Genomic DNA, 18,821 nt, shown 5'->3' with positions numbered 1-18,821 from the left:
ATTTCATCAACCTCCTACCTTATCAGAGACTTTCTCTTTTGCTCTTTCATCGTCACTGCCCTTTTCCCTGCCTCTGTACTTAAATACTGTTTCATTTCCAACAATTTTCAGTTCTAATCCTGTTTCTTTCTTCACAGATATTGTCTAATTCGTTGACTATTTCTCACATTTTCTATTTTTTTTTGTCATGTCTGTAATTACTGTTAACATTACCAACTTCAAATTAGCCAATGGTCATACTATATGTTCACATTCTCAGAATGCTCTTCAAAAAACAGAATGAGAAACCCCACACAACAGTCATAGAGTCATAGAGTACAGCATGGGAACAGACCCTTCGGTCCAACCCGTCCATGCCAACCAGATATCTCAACCCAATCTAGTCCCACCTGCCAGCACCCGGTCCATATCCCTCCAAACCCTTCCTATTCATATACCCATCCAAATGCCTCTTAAATGTTGCAACTGTCCCAGCCTCCACCACTTCCTCTGGCAGATCATTCCATACACGTACCACCCTCTGCGTGAAAACGTTGCCCCTTAGCTCTCTTTTATATGTTTCCCCTCTCACCCTAAACCTATGCCCTCTAGTTCTGGACTCCCCGACCCCAGGGAAAACACTTTGTCTATTTATCCTATCCATGCCCCTCATAATTTTGTAAACCTCTATAAGGTCACCCCTCAGCCTCCGACACTCCAGGGAAAACAGCCCCAGTCTGTTCAGCCACTCCCTATAGCTCAGATCCTCCAACCCTGGCAACATCCTTGTAAATCTTTTCTGAATCCTTTCAAGTTTCACAACATCTTTCTGATAGGAAGGAGACCAGAATTGCATGCAATATTCTAACAGTGGCCTAACCAATGTCCTGTACAACCGCAACATGACCTCCCAACTCCTGTACTCAGTACTCTGACCAATAAAGGAAAACATACCAAACGCCTTCTTCACCATCCTGTCTACCTGCGACTCCACTTTCAAGGAACTATGAACCTGCACTCCAAGGTCTCTTTGTTCAGCAACACTCCCGAGAACCTTTCCATTAAGTGTATAAGTCCTGCTAAAATTTGCTTTCCCAAAATGCAGCACCTCACATTTATCTGAATTAAACTCCATCTGCCACTTCTCAGCCCATTGGCCCATCTGGTCCAGATCCTGTTGTAATCTGTGGTGATCCTCTTTGCTGTCCACTACACCTCCAATTTTGGTGTCATTTGCAAACTTACTAACTGTACCTCTTATGCTCACACCCAAATCATTTATGTAAATGACAAAAAGTAGAGGGCCCAGCACCAATCCTTGTGGCACTCCACTGGTCACAGGCCTCCACTCTCAAAAACAACCCTCCACCACCACCCTCTGTCTTCTACCTTTGAGCCAGTTCTGTATCCAAATGGCTAGTTCTCCCTGTATTCCATGAGATCTAACCTTGCTGATCAGTCTCCCATGGGAAACCTTGTTGAGTGCCTTACTGAAGTCCATATAGATCACATCTACTGGTCTGCCCTCACCAATCTTCTTTTTTACTTCTTCAAAAAACTCAATCAAGTTCGTGAGACATGATTTCCCACGCACAAAGCCTTGTTGACTATCCCGAATCAGTCCTTGCCTTTCCAAATACATGCTGAAAATGTGTTGCTGGAAAAGCGCAGCAGGTCAGGCAGCATCCAGGGAACAGGAGAATCGATGTTTCGGGCATAAGCCCTTCTTCAGGAATGAGGAAAGTTTGTCCAGCAGGCTAAGATAAAAGGTAGGGAGGAGGGACTTGGGGGAGGGGCGTCGGAAATGTGATAGGTGGAAAGAGGTCAAGGTGAGGGTGATAGGTCAGACTGGGGTGGGGGTGGAGAGGTCAGGAAGAAGATTGCAGGTTAGGAAGGCGGTGCTGAATTCGATGGATTTGACTGAGACAAGGTGGGGGGAGGGGAAATGAGGAAACTGGTGAAATCCGAGTTCATCCCTTGTGGTTGGAGGGTTCCTAGGCGGAAGATGAGGCGCTCTTCCTCCAACCGTCGTGTTGTTGTGGTTTGGCGATGGAGGAGTCCAAAGACCTGCATGTCCTTGGTGGAGTGGGAGGGAGAGTTAAAGTGTTGAGCCACAGGGTGGTTGGGTTGGTTGGTCCGGGTGTCCCAGAGGTGTTCTCTGAAACGCTCCGCAAGTAGGCGGCCTGTCTCCCCAATATAGAGGAGGCTACATCGGGTGCAGAGGATGCAATAGATGATGTGTGTGGAGGTGCAGGTGAATCAGTGGCGGATATGGAAGTTTCCTTTGGGGCCTTGGAGGGAGGTGAGGGGGAAGGTGTGGGCGCAAGTCTTGCACCTCCTGCGGTTGCAGGGGAAGGTGCCGGGAGTGGAGGTTGGGTCGGTGGGGGGTGTGGATCTGACGAGGGAGTGGTCTTTACAGAATGCTGATAGGGGAGGGGAGGGAAATATATCCTTGGTGGTGGGGTCCGTTTGGAGGTGGCGGAAATGATGGCGGATGATGTGCTGTACATGGAGATTGGTGGGGTGGTAGGTGAGGACCAGTGGGGTTCTGTCCTGGTGGCGGTTGGAGGGGCGGGGCTCAAGGGCGGAGGAGCGGGAAGTGGAGGAGATGCGGTGGAGGGCATCGTCGACCACGTCGGGGGGGAAATTGCGGTCCTTGAAGAAGGAGGCCATCTGGGTTGTACGTTTTTGGAACTGGTCCTCCTGGGAGCAGATGCGGCGGAGACGAAGGAATTGGGAGAATGGAATGGCGTTTTTACAGGGGGCAGGGTGGGAGGAGGTGTAGTCCAGGTAGCTGTGGGAGTCGGTCGGTTTGTAGTGGATGTCCGTGTTGATTCGGTCGCCTGAGATAGAAATAGAAAGGTCGAGGAAGGGGAGGGAGGAATCTGAGACTGTCCAGGTGAATTTGAGGTCGGGGTGGAAGGTGTTGGTGAAGTGGATGAACTGTTCAACCTCCTCGTGGGAGCACGAGGCGGCGCCGATACAGTCATCGATGTAGTGGAGGAAAAGGTGGGGGGTGGGGCCAGTGTAGTTGCGGAAGGTGGACTGTTCCACATATCCTATGAAGAGGCAGGCATAGCTGGGGCCCATGTGGGTGCCCATGGCTACTCCTTTCGTTTGAAGGAAGTGGGAGGATTGGAAAGAGAAGTTGTTCAGGATGAGGACCAGTTCAGTCAGTCGAAGGAGGGTGTCAGTGGAAGGGTACTAGTCGGTACAGCGGGAAAGGAAGAAGCGGAGGGCTTTGAGTCCTTCGTGATGGGGGATGGAGGTGTACAGGGACTGGATGTCCATGGTGAAGATAAGTCGTTGGGGACCGGGGAAGTGAAAATCATGGAGGAGGTGGAGGGCATGGGTGGTGTCCCGAACGTAGGTGGGGAGTTCTTGGACTAAGGGGGACAGGACTGTGTCAAGGTATGCGGAGATGAGTTCGGTGGGGCAGGAGCAGGTGGAGACACTTGGACTAAGGGGGACAGGACCATGTCAAGGTATTTCCAAATACATGTACATCCTGTCCCTCAGGATTCCCTCCAACAACTTGCCCACCACCGAGGTCAGACTCTATAGTTCCCTGGCTTGTCTTTACCGCCCTTCTTAAATAGTGGCACTACGTTTGCCAACCTCCAGTCTTCTGGCACCTCACCTGTGACTATTGATGATACAAATATCTCAGCAAGAGGCCCAGCAATCACTTCTCTAACTTCCCATAGAGTTCTCGGGTACACCTGATCAGGTCCTGGGGATTTATCCACTTTTAACCATTTCACGACATCCAGCACATCCTCCTCTGTAATCTGGACATTTTGCAAGATGTCACCATCTATTTCCCTCCGGTCTATATCTTCCATATCCTTTTCCACAGTAAATACTGATGCAAAATATTCATTTAGTATCTCCCCCATTTTCTGTGGCTCCACACAAAGGTTCCTTGCTGATCTTTGAGGGGCCCTATTCTCTCCCTAGTTAAAGGATTTTCAATGCAGCTGTTGTGCTTTACAAACCCTGCCGTCCCTATCCTATGTGTCTCATTCATTACTGCTGTTCTTACTGGTCAATAATGCCTCAAACTTAAAATTCTCATCCTTCTTTCTGGTTTCACTTCTTGTCTAGTCACAGAATGCCCAAGAACTCTGAATTGTTTTGACTCCAACCACTAGTGCAACTTTACCTCCTTCCCACTGTCCAGGAACACATTGTGGAATTCTCTCCCTAAGCTTATCTGCCTGCACCTTCTCCTTTTTAAATGTTCATCAAAACAACCACTTTAACAGTCCATTGTGACCATTTCAAAAATCCTGATCTTTGGTTCTATTTCTTGAAAATCTATTTTTGTGTTCGTGAAATGGCTTCTGCTTTTAAATGCTAAAGGCACGATATTAATACAAGTCGTTTTGGACATGATAGGACCACAAGAAGGAAATCAGCTCTATTGCTGCTTCCTCAGTTGCAAGTAAAGCCTCCATATCGCTTACTCTAATTTGAGAAGAGAGGTGCTGGAAAAACACAGCAGGTCAGGCAGCATCCAAGGAGCAGGAGAATCAATGTTTTGGGGATAGGCCCTTCATTCAGACTTCTGCTTGAAACACCGATTCTCCTGCTCCTCGGATGCTGCCTGACCTGCTGTGCTTTTCCAGCGTCACACTTTTCAACTCTGAACTCCAGCAACTGCAGTCCTCACTTTCTTCTCCAGTTACTCTAATTGCTAACTGTCTGTCAGACATCTTGCCCTTGTATGACAATCCACAACTTAAAACTCAAAATGCAATTTTAAAAAATTGGTTAAAAAGCTTTGCCAGCCTTCACACGATGGAGATTCCTTGTGCTGCCAGCAGCAGGGTATTAAGCATGGGGTTACATCAGGAATGGATGGAGACAGGGATATGATTGGTATATGCACAGTTCTACCATCAGTGACCTTTCAGAATGGAATTTTTGCAGTGATGATTCAGTGGCAACAGCAACACAGTTACCTCTTTCTGCTTAGCTCATGGTTTGAGAATCAGTCTGGACTGCGGGAATTGATGTCTTAACCAGGCATCCTTACCTAGAACATCTTTGTAGATTGTGACAAGGATGTATTATGATTTATATGGTTATTACACACAGATTCAAAGTTTTGTGTTGGATTGTGAATTCAAATTTTAACCTATTCCTTTGCATTGTACAATCAAATTAAATCTGTAATCATGTCACAAGTACAATCCAGGTAATATTTTATATCAGATCGTGTCATTTGATCAGACAACCGGCTGTCTGTACCAACTTGCCACTGACAACACAAAATATTACATTAAATTAAAATAAGCCATTACGTTTCGAAGAAAAGATTTGGAATGCAGTATGTTTAACATGGTCTCAGGATTCAGGTGGTTTTGGCATGGACGTACCTTGTTACCATGACCAGATTGCCAAATGACCAGCATTTTTTGGATGCATCATCATCTGTTCTACCATTTAAGTAACTTCTGCCCTCCATCTGTCACTGAACATTCCCTTTTATTCTTTTCTCCTCTTCCTGTTTTCCCTGCCTGTTTACTCTTAATGCCTGTTATGTCCTTTTCAGTTCTGATGATGGGACATAAAATTGAAATGTTAACTCCTTTTCCCCTCTCTAGATGCTGCCTGACCTTCCAACTATTTCCAGTACTTTCTGGTTATAGTTTTAATTTCCAGTAGCCACAAAATTTTGTCCTTGGCAAGGTTTACCCACTAGCATGCATTTCTTAGAAGACAGCATATAGGTAATGATGTTCCCATAAAATGCTATTTTTATCTCATCTTTCCCTTTGGCTTGCTGCAGTGAATCTTGTAGTTGGTTTATCCTGAAGTGATATTGTCCCGGTAGTACAGGAGACATATACTGAATTCACTGGCAGGTAAACAATCACTGCTACTCCAGCTGAAGCTTTACTTACAAAACAGCCAGGGTGGCTATCATTACATAGAAAGGACAATGCACTTGGAAATTACAGTCGCAATAACTTGCAGAAACACAAACATTGCAAGGTTAGAAGAAGAGTGACCAAATATTTGATTATAAAGGTTACTTAGACACAAAGGTAGAATTGGATGCTAAAGATTCCTGGATATTACATGTTAAGGACAGATAGCAATGGAGAAAAGAGGATTAAGGAAACAATTATAATGCTGCAGAATGGGGATGTCCAAGAGGAGTCAAGGATGCAATCTGTTTTGTTAGAGCCACAAAAAAAATGTAATTGCCTCACAAATTAGAGTCAAACATTAAAAAAAAAGTAACAAAAATTGACTACCTTGAAAGATGACAAAACAGAGGAAGATAGGAATGTGGGTTGGCCATTCAGCCTATAAAGATTGCGCTATCATTAACATAAATAATGTTTTTTGAACATTTCAATGCCTTTTACCTGCACAGTCCCCAAAATTCTTTACAACATTGATAATCAAAAACATTATCAACCTCCACCTGAAACATACTAAATGATTAATGCTCCACTGAGAAAAACAACCTTTCACCGAGCAACTTTATTTATAAATTGTGCCCAACCAGGAGAAATATCTTAGCTGCAGCTACCCTGTCTATCCCTTTAAGTATTTTGTGGATTTCAATTAGGTCATCACTCATTCTTTGAAACTTTAGAGAACACTGACCTAGTTTGTCCAATCTCTCTTCGTAGGGCAGTTCCACTTTTGCAGGATCAAGCCTGGTGAACCTTTGTTGAACTCACTTCGTGGCAGCAATAACCTTCTTGAGGTAAAGAGACCAAAACTGCACACGGTACTCAAGGTGAAATCTAACTAGGCTCGTATACAACAGATGAAAGACTTCACTACCCCTGTAGTTAAGTTCTCCTGTGATAAAGGCGAACATTGCATTAGCCTTCCTAATAGCTTGCTGCACCTGCATGTCAACCTCAGTGACGTACTGACAAAGCACCTTGGTCCTTCTCCACATCTCAACCTTTTACCATTCAAGAAATAGTCTGTACTAGTTACTCCTACCAAAGTAGATAACCTCACATTTTTCCACAATATATTCCATCGCCTAGGTCTGACCCACTCACTAAATCATCCAAAATCTCTTAGGTTATTTTACATCTTCTACACAACACAAATTCCTGCTTAGCTCTGTGTTATCCATAACTTTGGACATATTACATTTGGTCCCCACAATCAAATTATTGATACATATTATCAACAACTAGGACCCAAGCTCTAATCCTTCTGGTACCCCACTAGTCACAAGTCCGCCAATGCAAAAATGACCCAGTTATTCCTACCTTGTATCCTGTCTGTTAGCCAATCAAATCCATGCCTGTACATTACCTTTCATCCAATGTGTTTTAACTTTGATAATCAACCTCTTGCAGAGGACCTTATCAAAACCTCTCTGTAAATGCAAGCATATTCTCCTTTATCTATTTTGTTCATAGCATCCAAAAGAAACACCAAGATTGTCAAACATGATTTCTCATCTACAAATCCATGTTGACTACATTACACAGCTCTGGAATAGGTAGGATTTACAATGGCGCATGTGCTAACAGCGTCATGGCATTGCAGTGGGGAGAAGTCATGTGACGAAAACTTTTAATGCACTTAAACACAGCTAGCAATCTGGAGCATCATGATGGTTCAGTGGTTAGCACAACTGCCTCACAGCAACAGGGTCCCAGGTTTGATTTTAGCCTCGGGTGACTGTGTGTGGAGTTTGTACATTCTCCTTCTGTCCGCATGGGTTTCCTCCTACAGTCCAAAGATGTGCAGGTCAGGTGGATTGGCCGTGCTAAATTGCCCATAGTGTTAGGTGCATTAGTCAGAGGGAAATGGGTCGGTGTGGACTTGTTGGTCCAAAAGGCTTGTTCCACACTGTAGGTAATCTAATCAAATTTCAGCCTTGGAGTTTGCAGTGATCAGACAGCCACATTAGATTTTAAGATCAATTTGAAAATCTTAAATTCAGTGCATTTTGGGATGAGGGAGGGCAGGGAACAAGAGTGGGCAAACACAGCTAAGTTCTAAACTCTGACAACTGGAAAATGCACGTTTACTAGCACTTTTGTCCACTTTTTAAAGAATTTAAAAAGAAATATGAAAGCGAATGCTGAAGAAACTCAGTATCAGCGGAGAGAGAAAATGAGAGCTAATGTTTCCAGTCTAGTATGACTCCTTCAGAACTGCACATCTTAACGATGAAATAAAACTTTGGTGGGTGTCCCAATTTAACATGTTTTCACTTGGCATTTCCAAATTATCTCGCAAGTTTACAGCTATGCATACAGAGCTATTTTCGGTGCGGGACATGGAAGTGTGTATGTACACATTGTAATTCAATGCTGGCTGTAACTGCCTCTTTCTGAAGGGGAACAATGCCACGCTTTAGGCGCTGCTTACTGTACTGTGAGAAGTGGCCTCGGGACGCACGCCTCGCATAAAGAGATGCCATTTCCTTTAGAAACGCAAATTTCTGTCAGTCCCTTCTGAAAACCGAATGCTCAATACATTCCGGTGGATTTTCTCCCCACGCAATTACAAACCAGCACCAACTTCTGAAACTGCACAAAGTCGTTAACCCAATCCCCACCCCCTCCCTGCAGCCACAAGCACCAAAAGGCATGCAAAAAAAAAACCTCTCCCTTTCAAGCTGACTCGCTTTAAAGTAGTTGGGATTTGAAGTTTTTTGGGGGGGATGTGGCTTTTGCGTTTTCCCTTCAAATCGGTCTAACCCCCGGGAAGGCTCGCAGTCAGCCTTGGATCCACCATCTAACCCCATTTTCCTGCAGGGAGCTGTTGTGCACGCCAGCGATAAATGAATAAAGACCGACTTTGTCCTTTAAAAAAATACCAGAAACATAAATTTTGCAAAGGGAAACTTATCTGGGACCACACAAAGGCACAACTACCTACCTCCGTAAGCCTCCGCTGTGAAGATGCACACAGTAGACAGAAAAATGCATTTGATTGGAATGTCCATTCTGAGCGCGGCTAATTTCCCCTCAACGTATAAAAAAACTTACATTAAACTGCTCCGACTAAACGCCGCCTTTACCGGAAACCACTTTTCCAAGCCAGTCCCAAAAAATACCTGATCACAGCCGGCAATGTCCAACTGCTGTGCCCAGCGAATGAACGCTCTATAACTAATAACGATAGTGAATGTGAGTGAATGGGGACAGTCTTCAGTATTAACTGATACTTCAGTAGCTGTCACAATTTCCCAGAGCACTGGGAAAACATGTTTCTGCATTTTCAAACAGTATACTGTAGATATAATGTTGGAAAAAATTCAGTTTAGTACAGGAAATTACATTTTTTTCTATTCAATCTTTAAAAGCAAAACTAAGTTTCTAATTACATTGGATTTTATATACACACACGCCATAATTTATTTTTTCTAATCATACTGCGGTACAGCAAGCACAGTCCGCTTCCTCCTATCTTAATCAGAGATTTTGAACTCTGCTCTCATCCACATATCTTCTGACTGTGACTAAATCATTAGCAACAACACAATAACATGCTGCTGGCAGCCACTAAACAAAAGGCAGTTTAATTGTGAATTGCTTTCAAAATCTTTAGACATTCCAAATTAATGGTTAATCAAGACTTTTTTAAGAATATCGGATTTGTAAGAAAAAATGACCACAGAAAATAGTATACATTGTAATATTCACAAGGCTGTTGTATTACAAATACACCACTGGTGCATGGGATGACAGCCTTGGTATTAATTGTCCTGATGCTTTTGTTCAGCCAAGTTCTCAGGCTCTTGGCGGTGAAATGGTACTGTCCCTTTCTGGGCCAGAAAACCTGAGTTCAAGTCCATTTGATCCAGATGTGTGTAACAACATTTCACTACAGGCCAATTAAAATTACTGTAGCGAAGCCTTATCTCAGTCTATTTTGAGATGTTTACCAGCAACAGCTTTACTTAAATGTATATAACTACCTCAAGGCAAATCAAAGATCGCAATACAATGGATGTTGGGTGGAGGAAGCTGATAAAGGTATCCAAAATGGATTTTAAAGATGATTTTACAGACATAAAAAAATTATTTTTAACTATGCTTAGACCACATAGAAGGCAACTCACTAACATATCTTCAAGGATAGTAAGGGATGAGCAACAGTGCTGGCCTTGCTAGTCTTCACTGCTTACTCTGTTCCAAAGGAAAACATTCATTGTCTATCCAGTTATTTTTTCATAGCTAAACATAGCCATTCCTGGAAACATCTGTGTAAATACCTTTTATACCCCTCCAGTGCAATCACATCCTTCCTGTAATGTTGTGACCAGAGTTTTGCACAGTACTCCAGCTGAGGTTTCATCTGATGTTATTTACAATTCCATCACAGCCTCCCTTTTTTGATATTCTTCACCCCAGCTAATTTAAGGAAAGTATCCAATATGCCTTCTGAACTAGCTTATCTTATGTTACCTTCAGGGGTCTGTGGGCATGCATAACAAGATCTGTGTTGGTATACATTTCTCAGTATCAAGTCTCACCTGCTCCAGAGGTGTGTAATAACATTTCTGATCATTCACTGTGTATTCCCTTGCCTGGCTTGCTTTCCACAAACACATTACTGCAAGTCGGATTCCATTTGCCATTTTTCTGTCTATCTAACCAGTCCATTGATATTTTCTCATAGTTTACAACTTAATATCATCCTTAATATCAACCATACAGCCAATGTCATCATTGGCAAACCTCTTAAATATGCCCGTGACATTTAAATCTAAATCAACAACATATACCTTGAAAAGAAAACAAGGGACCTAATATTGAGCCCCGTAGAAAGCCGTTGGAAACAACATTCCAGTGAAAAAAGATCCATCAGCTACTAACCCTTATTTTATGCCACTGAGCCAAATCTGGGTCCAACTTTCCACTTGAGCCTGGATTCTGTGGGCTGTACGTTTCTGGAAGTGGACAGTGAGATTAGGATGCCAACAAATTCCACAACATGGGACCAAAGCAGTTGAAGGCAAAACCATTTTCAGGTAAACAAACTATGTAAATGCTATGGTTACAAGAGAATCTCTGAGATTTTATATTCTGAAACAAATACCTCACCAAAATTTCTCTGTTATCTACCATGCAGGTCAGGTGTCTGATGGAATAGCTTCCGTTGGCCTGGATGGATGCAGCTGGAACAGCATGCACGATGTAACACAAAGCTTGGTCAGCCCTCCATCCACCATATGGCTACAGTGTGCAGAAACAGATAACACCTGAAATACTGAATAATGTGTATGCCCATTTTGACAGTCTCTCTCGTGAAGTCAGTTTATTAGATTTCTGAATTTCATATTTTCACAAACTGAAATGATGACCTTTTACCAAAATCCAGAGCAGTGAAAATTGATTTGTTGTTTTAATTTACTCATGGGATGTCGATGTTGCTGGCTGGGCCAGTGTTTGTTCCCATCCCCAACTGCCTCTAAGGAGGTGACAAACTGTCTTCCTGAATGGCTGCAGTCCATGTGGTGCAAGTACACAGTGTATTATGGAGGGAATTCCAGGATTTTGACCTAGCTACAGTGAATTATCGTTCCAAGACAGGACGTTATGTTTCCATGTTATGTGCAGTCCTCGTTCTCCTAGGTGACAGAAGTAAATTGTTTGGAAGGTATTGTTGGAGAAGCCTTAAGTTCTGCAATTCATTTTGTCGATAACATATGCTGATGCTATTTAACATCAGTAGTGGTTGCTTTGTTCAGGATGGTGCTGAATTTCTTGATTGTTGTCAGAGCTGAAGCCTTCCAGGTAAGCAGTGAATATTCCATCACACATCCAACTTATGCCTTGTAGATAGTCGATAGGTTTTGGTGAGTTAAGTTAATCACTGCAAGATTACTAGCCTCTGACCTGTTCTTGTAGCCACAGAAGTTATATGGCTGTCCAGTTCAGTTTCTTGTCAATTGTAACCTCAAAAATATTGAATAGTGGGGATCCAAACAATTATAGTGCCATTGAATGTCAAGGAGCAATGGTTAGATCCTTTCCTGTTGGAGATGGTCATTGCTTGGCACTTAACAGCCCAAGTCTGGATGTTGTCCAGGTCTTGCTGCATACCAACATGGGTAGGATCAGTATTTAAGGAGTCACAAATGGCCTTGAACATTGTGGAATTATCAGGGAGCATCCCCACTTGTGATGGTGAAAAAATCATTGATGAAGCAGCTGAAGATGGTTGGGCATAGAACAGAACTCTCAGAAACTCCTGCAGAGATGTCCTGGTGCTGAGATGATTGACGTCAAACAATCACAACCATCTTCCTTTGCACTAGATATGACTCCAACCAGCAGAATTTCACCCCCTGATTTCCCTAATGGGATCGCCACTTGAGCAATCACAGAACTCTCCTACTAGGTAAAGGATTTTCTCTGGTGAAATGGATCACCCTCTAAAGAACTATCATATAGCTTACAGCATCTATACATTCCTTTAAGATACAAAAATTTAAAAAGGTCAGTCAACCATGGCTGACAAAAAGAAGTGCTGTTAAAGAAAAGGAATACAAAGTTGCCAGAAATTGTTGTGAATCTGTGGATTGGGATGTTTTGAGAAACAGCAAAGGAGAACAAACTAATTGATAAGGAAAAAGAGAATAGAATATGATCACACTCGAACAAAAAACATGAAAATAGGCTGTAAAAACTTCTATAGGTGAGTAAAAAGGAAATGTTTTGCTAAGATAAATTACAAGCAGTGTCAGAATAAATAATGGGGAATAGAGAAATGGTAGAAAAACCAAATTATTACTTTGTGTTTGATTTCACTGAGAAAGATAAAAGCAATTTTCCAGAATCAGATATCCAAGTGACTAGGGGGGATGAAGAGTTGAAGGAAATTAGTAAGATGGTAGTACAGGAGCAATTATTGGACAGAAAGATGATAAGCCTCTGGGATCTGATATGCACATACAGGAAGGTGGCAATGGAATTAGTTATATTGGTGATCATCTTCCAAAATTCTATAAGTTCTGCAGATTGGAAGCCAACAAATGCCATATCACTACGTAAGAATAGAGTGAGAGAGAAAATAGGAAACATTTTAACCTTATGAGAGTAGAATGGAAAATACGAGAATCTATTTTAAAGTGTGTAATAAATGGATACTTGGATAATAATAATCTGATTTGGTCTAGTCATTATGGATTTGAGAGTGGGAATTCGTGATTGACAATCTTGTTGGAGTTTTCTGAGAAGGTTAACAAAATTGACAAAGGGGTATTGATGGGCATCCTTTTAAGAAGGCATTTGATAAGAGACCCATGGGAGGTTGGTTAGCAAAACTAAAGCACAAGGGATTGTAGGTAATGTACTGGCATAGATTAAGAATTAACTAACTGGCAGAAACCAGAGAAGGAATAAATAGATTATTCTCACATTGGCAGGTTTTAACTAGTGGTGTACTGAACAAATCAGTTCTTGGAACCCAGCTATTCACAAAATAAATGAATGATTTGGATGTAGGGACCAATGTGATATGTTCATATTTCTTGATGATGCAACACTAAGCAGGAATGTAGGTTGTGAGGAAAATGTAAAGTACTTTCAGACAGATTTCTTCGCAAGAGGCTTAGTAAGGTGGCAAGAATGTTGGATCTGTAGATAAGAATGAGGTTATCTACTTTGGTCAGATGTACAAACTTTTTTTTAAATGTAAGAGGTTGGAAAATGTGGATGTAAAGAGAGAAGGCTGTACATCCTCCTTAAGGCTCACATGCACGTGCAGCAAGCCATTAGGAAAGTTAATAGAATGTCAGCCTTTAATGTAAGAGGATTTGGGTACAGGTGAGTGAAGATTGCTTCAACTGTATAGAAGCTTGGTTAGACCACATCTGGAGTAGCATGCAGTCTTGGTCTTCCTACCTCAGAGAGGATATTACTGCCATAGAGAGAGTACAATTTGCCTGCAAAGCACATAAGACAACACTTTTCACTGTACAAGTCAGATCTCAGACTGAAATCTGTCTCAACAGATCATATTCTGTTTAATTTTTTGCTTTAATGAGGTTGGTCTTTCATTGAAAAACACACATAGTGCTACCTTTATGAGATTAACAATAACATATGATACACATGACAGTAATAAATCAAATCAAATGCTAAATCTAATCAAATCGTACAACTGTGCTTAGACCTTCTCAGCTTCAAATAACCACTTCAGGGTTTTAACCAAACACTTCTCATCTGAAACTTTTAAACTCAACGCTGGCATCGAGGTAACTTCTTCCTAAACTACCTCCCTCCCTCGGAAGTAGTTGCATACACATCCAGCTTCAGCCAAGCCTTCTGCAAAAACTGTTCAACTGAATCCCAAAGGCTTTTTTTCTGGCTTTTGGTGTTTTCTGTAAGTGTTAAAGAAATTCCAAAATCCTTTATTTGAAAAACAAATGCACTGCACCATTCAATTTGATCATCCATAACAATTTACCAATGTAAACAAATTCCCGTTAGTCTCCCCAGCTATCTCTCCTGGACTCTTTTTAAAATCACCAGAGCTACAAGAGTTAATTATTAAACCACTTCAGGCACACAGAAAATCTGTATGCCACCTGTTCAAAATTCAAAAATCCAAATCAAATGATATTTGATTCCTTTAACCTGATGGAATATTGAAGTCACAACACCAACAAACATCACAAATGTTATATTCTAATCAAAGGATAAAAAGGAAGGGTTATGATTGGTCCTTATTGTCTGTCAGGATCTCTTTACTCTCTAGCTTTGTACAATGAAACAGTAGTCAGTTTCCTAAGACAACCAGCATTATACCACATTGTGTAATAGAAATACACTTAAGAGCAGTGAATATTCCATCTGGTCATTTGCAAAGGCAGGCCACATAACCATATCATCCTATTACTTTCAGTTACTCTGTTAGTTCTTTGTCAAACTTGTTAAAGTTGTTTGTTCATTTCAGGCTGGATAATTTTTGAACTGCTCATGATTTTAGACACATGTCTAGACTGGTTTTCTCTCTTCCCACAACTCTCCCTGTGTAAATGGGAAAAAAAAGTAACTATTTCTGCAAAAAAAAGTAAGAGACAAGAAGCAGATCTGCAAAATCCTACATAATTTTAATGAGAGGTTTTAACATTTTTTAAAACTTATTTAATATCTTACAGCATTAATTTCCTCAGATTAATTTCCTCAAGTCAATTAAAGTTTTATTTTTACGCTTTCATAGATTATGTGCATAGGAGATCAAATGCTCGAATAATTGTATGTATCTGTGTTCACGTCACTAAAGCTGAAAATGTGTTGCTGGAAAAGCGCAGCAGGTCAGGCAACATCCAAGAAGCAGGAGAAGCGACATTTCGGGCATGAGCCCTTTTTCAGGAATGAGGAAAGTGTGTCCAGCAGGCTAAGATAAAAGGTAGGGAGGAGGGGCATTGGAAATGCGATAGGTGGAAGGAGATCAAGGTGATGGTGATAGGCCGGAGTGGGGGTGGGGGCGGAGAGGTCAGGAAGAAGATTTCAGGTTAGGAAGGCGGTGCTGAGTTCGAGGGTTGGGACTGAGACAAGGTGGGGGGAGGGGAAATGAGGAAACTGGAGAAATCTGAGTTCATCCCTTGTGGTTGGAGGGTTCCTAGGCAGAAGAACACAAGGGATGAACTCAGATTTCTCCAGTTTCCTCATTTCCTCTCCCCCCACCTTGTCTCAGTCAAATCCCTCGAACTCAGCACCGCCTTCCTAACCTGCAATCTTCTTCCTGACCTCTCCGCCCCCACCCCCACTTCGGCCTATCACCCTCACCTTGACCTCCTTCCACCTATTGCATTTCCAACGCCCCTCCCCCAAGTCCCTCCTCCCTACCTTTTATCTTAGCTTGCTGGACACACTTTCCTCATTCCTGAAGAAAGGCTCATGCCTGAAACGTCAATTCTCCTGCTCCTTGGATGCTGCCTGACCTGCTGCGCTTTTCCAGTAACACATTTTCAGCTCTGATCTCCAGCATCTGCAGTCCTCACTCCCTTCACATCACTAAAGGCAAATAAGTTGTTGCAATTATAACAAATTAAAGTTTGGCATGTAGCACAATAGTTCATTAAAAACTATATTTTCAAAAAGTTGCAGTTATTTCAATGGGTTTTCAATTATATTATCTGTGCCTATACAAAGTTTACTGATTATGTCTAAATGTCACAACAGATATGAGAGCTAATCATATGGATGGCTGAGAGTTACTTTGCTTTCCAAATGATCTTTCTCATAAGACTAGCTTACCACATAATAGTCTAGACTAAGCAATGTCCAAAGACCCACCATTTTGAGTCTACATATGTCACTAACACTTTTATCAAAATATGATAAATTCCTGACTTAAAATGTACCTCAGTCCCCTATAATTTCAGCTAGAAAGAATAAAGTAGATAAGCATTTGTTACAAATAAAATAAAATGCCAAACTTTAATTTGTTATAATTGCGACAACTTATTTGCCTTTAGTGATGTGAACACATACATACAATTATTCGAGCATTTGATCTCCTTTGCACATAATATATGAAAGCGTAAAAATAAAACGTTAAGCATATATTATGAAATAGGCATCCTATAATAAAAGGAGTAACTTGCATTTATCCAGTGCCTATTACAACCTCAGTGTCAGGCATTTTAAAGAAAACAATTCACGGGGTCACCAAATTGTGGGTATAGCAATTATCATGAAGATTATGAAAGACTACAGGGGAACATATATAAGCAATTAGCTTGGGTAGATAGATAACATGTTGTTTCATATAGAAGAATGTGAAGGAATATATTTTCTATGTATGACAAAAGTAAATAACTTAAATTGTGTTATCATAAATGCAATGGAGTCACCCAGCTATGTAGGCACAAATCAAAATGATTGAAACATGTTGCTAAGATCATTTTTATAAAAAGATGAATGGAAATCTCATTTTCCATCTAGATAATGCATCAGTAAAATAGTAAAGATGCTGGAAATGTTGGTCAGAGCTGGAAATATTGGATATGTACCGCAGGTCTAGTATGATCTATGGAGAGAGAAAAACAATCTTAACATTCTGAAGAAGAGTAATCAACCTAAAACATTAGCTCCTCCTATTTCTTCATAGATGCCACCTGATCTGCTGAACATTTCCAGCATTTCCTTTAAATAATATTTGGAATTGCTGAAGAAGTCAGTTTTCAGTCAAAGTGGTGCATGCAGTTTTGGACACCTCACTGTAGGAAGGATATAAAAAGATTTAAATGGTGTATATTCATTTGTGCTTTATCAGGAAGATTGTAGCTAGAATTGTGCAATTAAAAGGTCCACGTATTAGAACTGAAAAGGTTAAGTGTCAGCCACTGGCTAAACATATTCGAGATAAATGAGGGTTACGATTAATTTTTTGGCAATATGCAAATAAATTTAATTAGCATGAATGAAAAGACCTCTCACAGTGGTTAACTGTGCCATTTCTAAGGGATGTGCAGAAATTTAGGGAGGGAATTTCAGATCACAGGGTCTAGGTGACAATAAGAACAATTATCAATGGTAGGTTAAAAGGAAGGAAAATCACAAGAGATGGCAGTCAGAGAATGAAGAGTTCACACAGAAAAATAGGGAAAGTCAATGCCAAAGGGAAATTTAAGTACAAGGATGAGAACTTAAATTTCAGTCAACACAGATCAGCAAGAACAAAATGAGGGGCAAGAAGAACTTAATGTAGGATAGTTCATGATTTAGATTCAGATCAAATTTAGGTTGATCTGAAAAATAGAAAAGGAGGTCAGCCAGGGAAGCATGAGAATAATTGTGCCGAGAAATGTCAAACACATGAATAAGGGATTCAGTGGAAATTAGGCTAAGTTGGCACTGGAGGCCACAATGGTTACGGAAATGGAAAATTACAGCTTAGGATTTGAGGTTATGTTATCGTAAAGTCATTATGAGGTCAAATTGAATACTGATGCCTGTACAGTCTCTCAGTCTAAGACATAACCTGGAAGAAGAAGAATTTAGTGGTAAGTGTTCAGAGTTTTGTGGTGTGATCAAAATACTTAAGGTTTTGCCATCTTTAATTAGGGGAACTTGCACACCAATAAGACTGGATGTCAAACTTGAACAGAGACAATTTAAGGAGTTAAACAAGATCCTGAAGATGTAAAGCTGGACATCTGCAGAAATATGGAAGATGCCTCCACAGTTGAACAATGTCATTAACAGGGAGTAGGTAAATGAGGAAGAGAAAGGAGTCAATGTGATTCCTAAAATAATGGTGCACGGGAAGGAATCAAAAGGCATTGCTGGACATTCTTTGATTACAAGTAGTAGAGAGTGAGGACTGCCGATACTGGAGATCAGGGTTGAGAGTGTGATGCTGGAAAAGCACAGATGGTCAGGCAACATCTGAGGAACAGGAGAATCAACATTTTGGGCATAAGTCCTTCATCAGGAATGAAGGACTTATGCCCAAAACATCAACACTCCTGCTCCTTGGATGCTGCCTGACCTGCTGTGCTTTTCCAGCATCACATTCTCTGATTACACTGGAATAGAAGAATAAGATCAAGTGAGCGCAGTATTTATAAGCTGAGGAACAGAGGAGAGATTTGTAGAGAATGGACTGGTTGATATTGCACCAGAATGTCGATCACATAAAATGTAACTAGTGGTCATGATTAGAGTAATTTCAATGCTGTTAGAGAAACAGGAGCTTGATTGGATGAATTCATATGGGGAGTTGCACACGAGGGGGTGGTGATTTGGGAGGCAATAACACATTTAAGGAGTTAATAACTAAACACTGGAAATACAGCATTGGACTGGAAATAAAAATGGATAACGGGTATGTCTTGTTTAGAACAATAACGTCAATTTGTAAAGGATACTAGT

General features: G+C 41.3%; 1 protein-coding gene across 1 annotated transcript in view; it reads right to left on the bottom strand.

The window, feature by feature from the left end:
• Nucleotides 1–8,990, bottom strand: part of srpx (sushi-repeat containing protein X-linked) — an 88,031-nt gene extending 79,041 nt beyond the window's left edge. Inside the window, exon 1 of the mRNA XM_043701580.2 lies at nucleotides 8,863–8,990. Within this exon, the coding sequence (XP_043557515.1) occupies nucleotides 8,863–8,929 (67 nt within the window). The 5' untranslated portion in view covers nucleotides 8,930–8,990. The remainder of the gene's footprint in view (nucleotides 1–8,862) is intronic.
• Nucleotides 8,991–18,821: the final 9,831 nt, after the last annotated feature.

The sequence above is a fragment of the Chiloscyllium plagiosum genome, unplaced genomic scaffold (assembly GCF_037043375.1).
Source record: "Chiloscyllium plagiosum isolate Xiang-an unplaced genomic scaffold, Cpla_swu_hap1 HiC_scaffold_12, whole genome shotgun sequence".
NCBI classification, from domain to species: Eukaryota; Metazoa; Chordata; class Chondrichthyes; order Orectolobiformes; family Hemiscylliidae; genus Chiloscyllium; species Chiloscyllium plagiosum.
The sequence above is the reverse complement of the archived record's forward strand: the minus strand, read 5'-3'. Positions and strand labels throughout refer to the sequence as shown.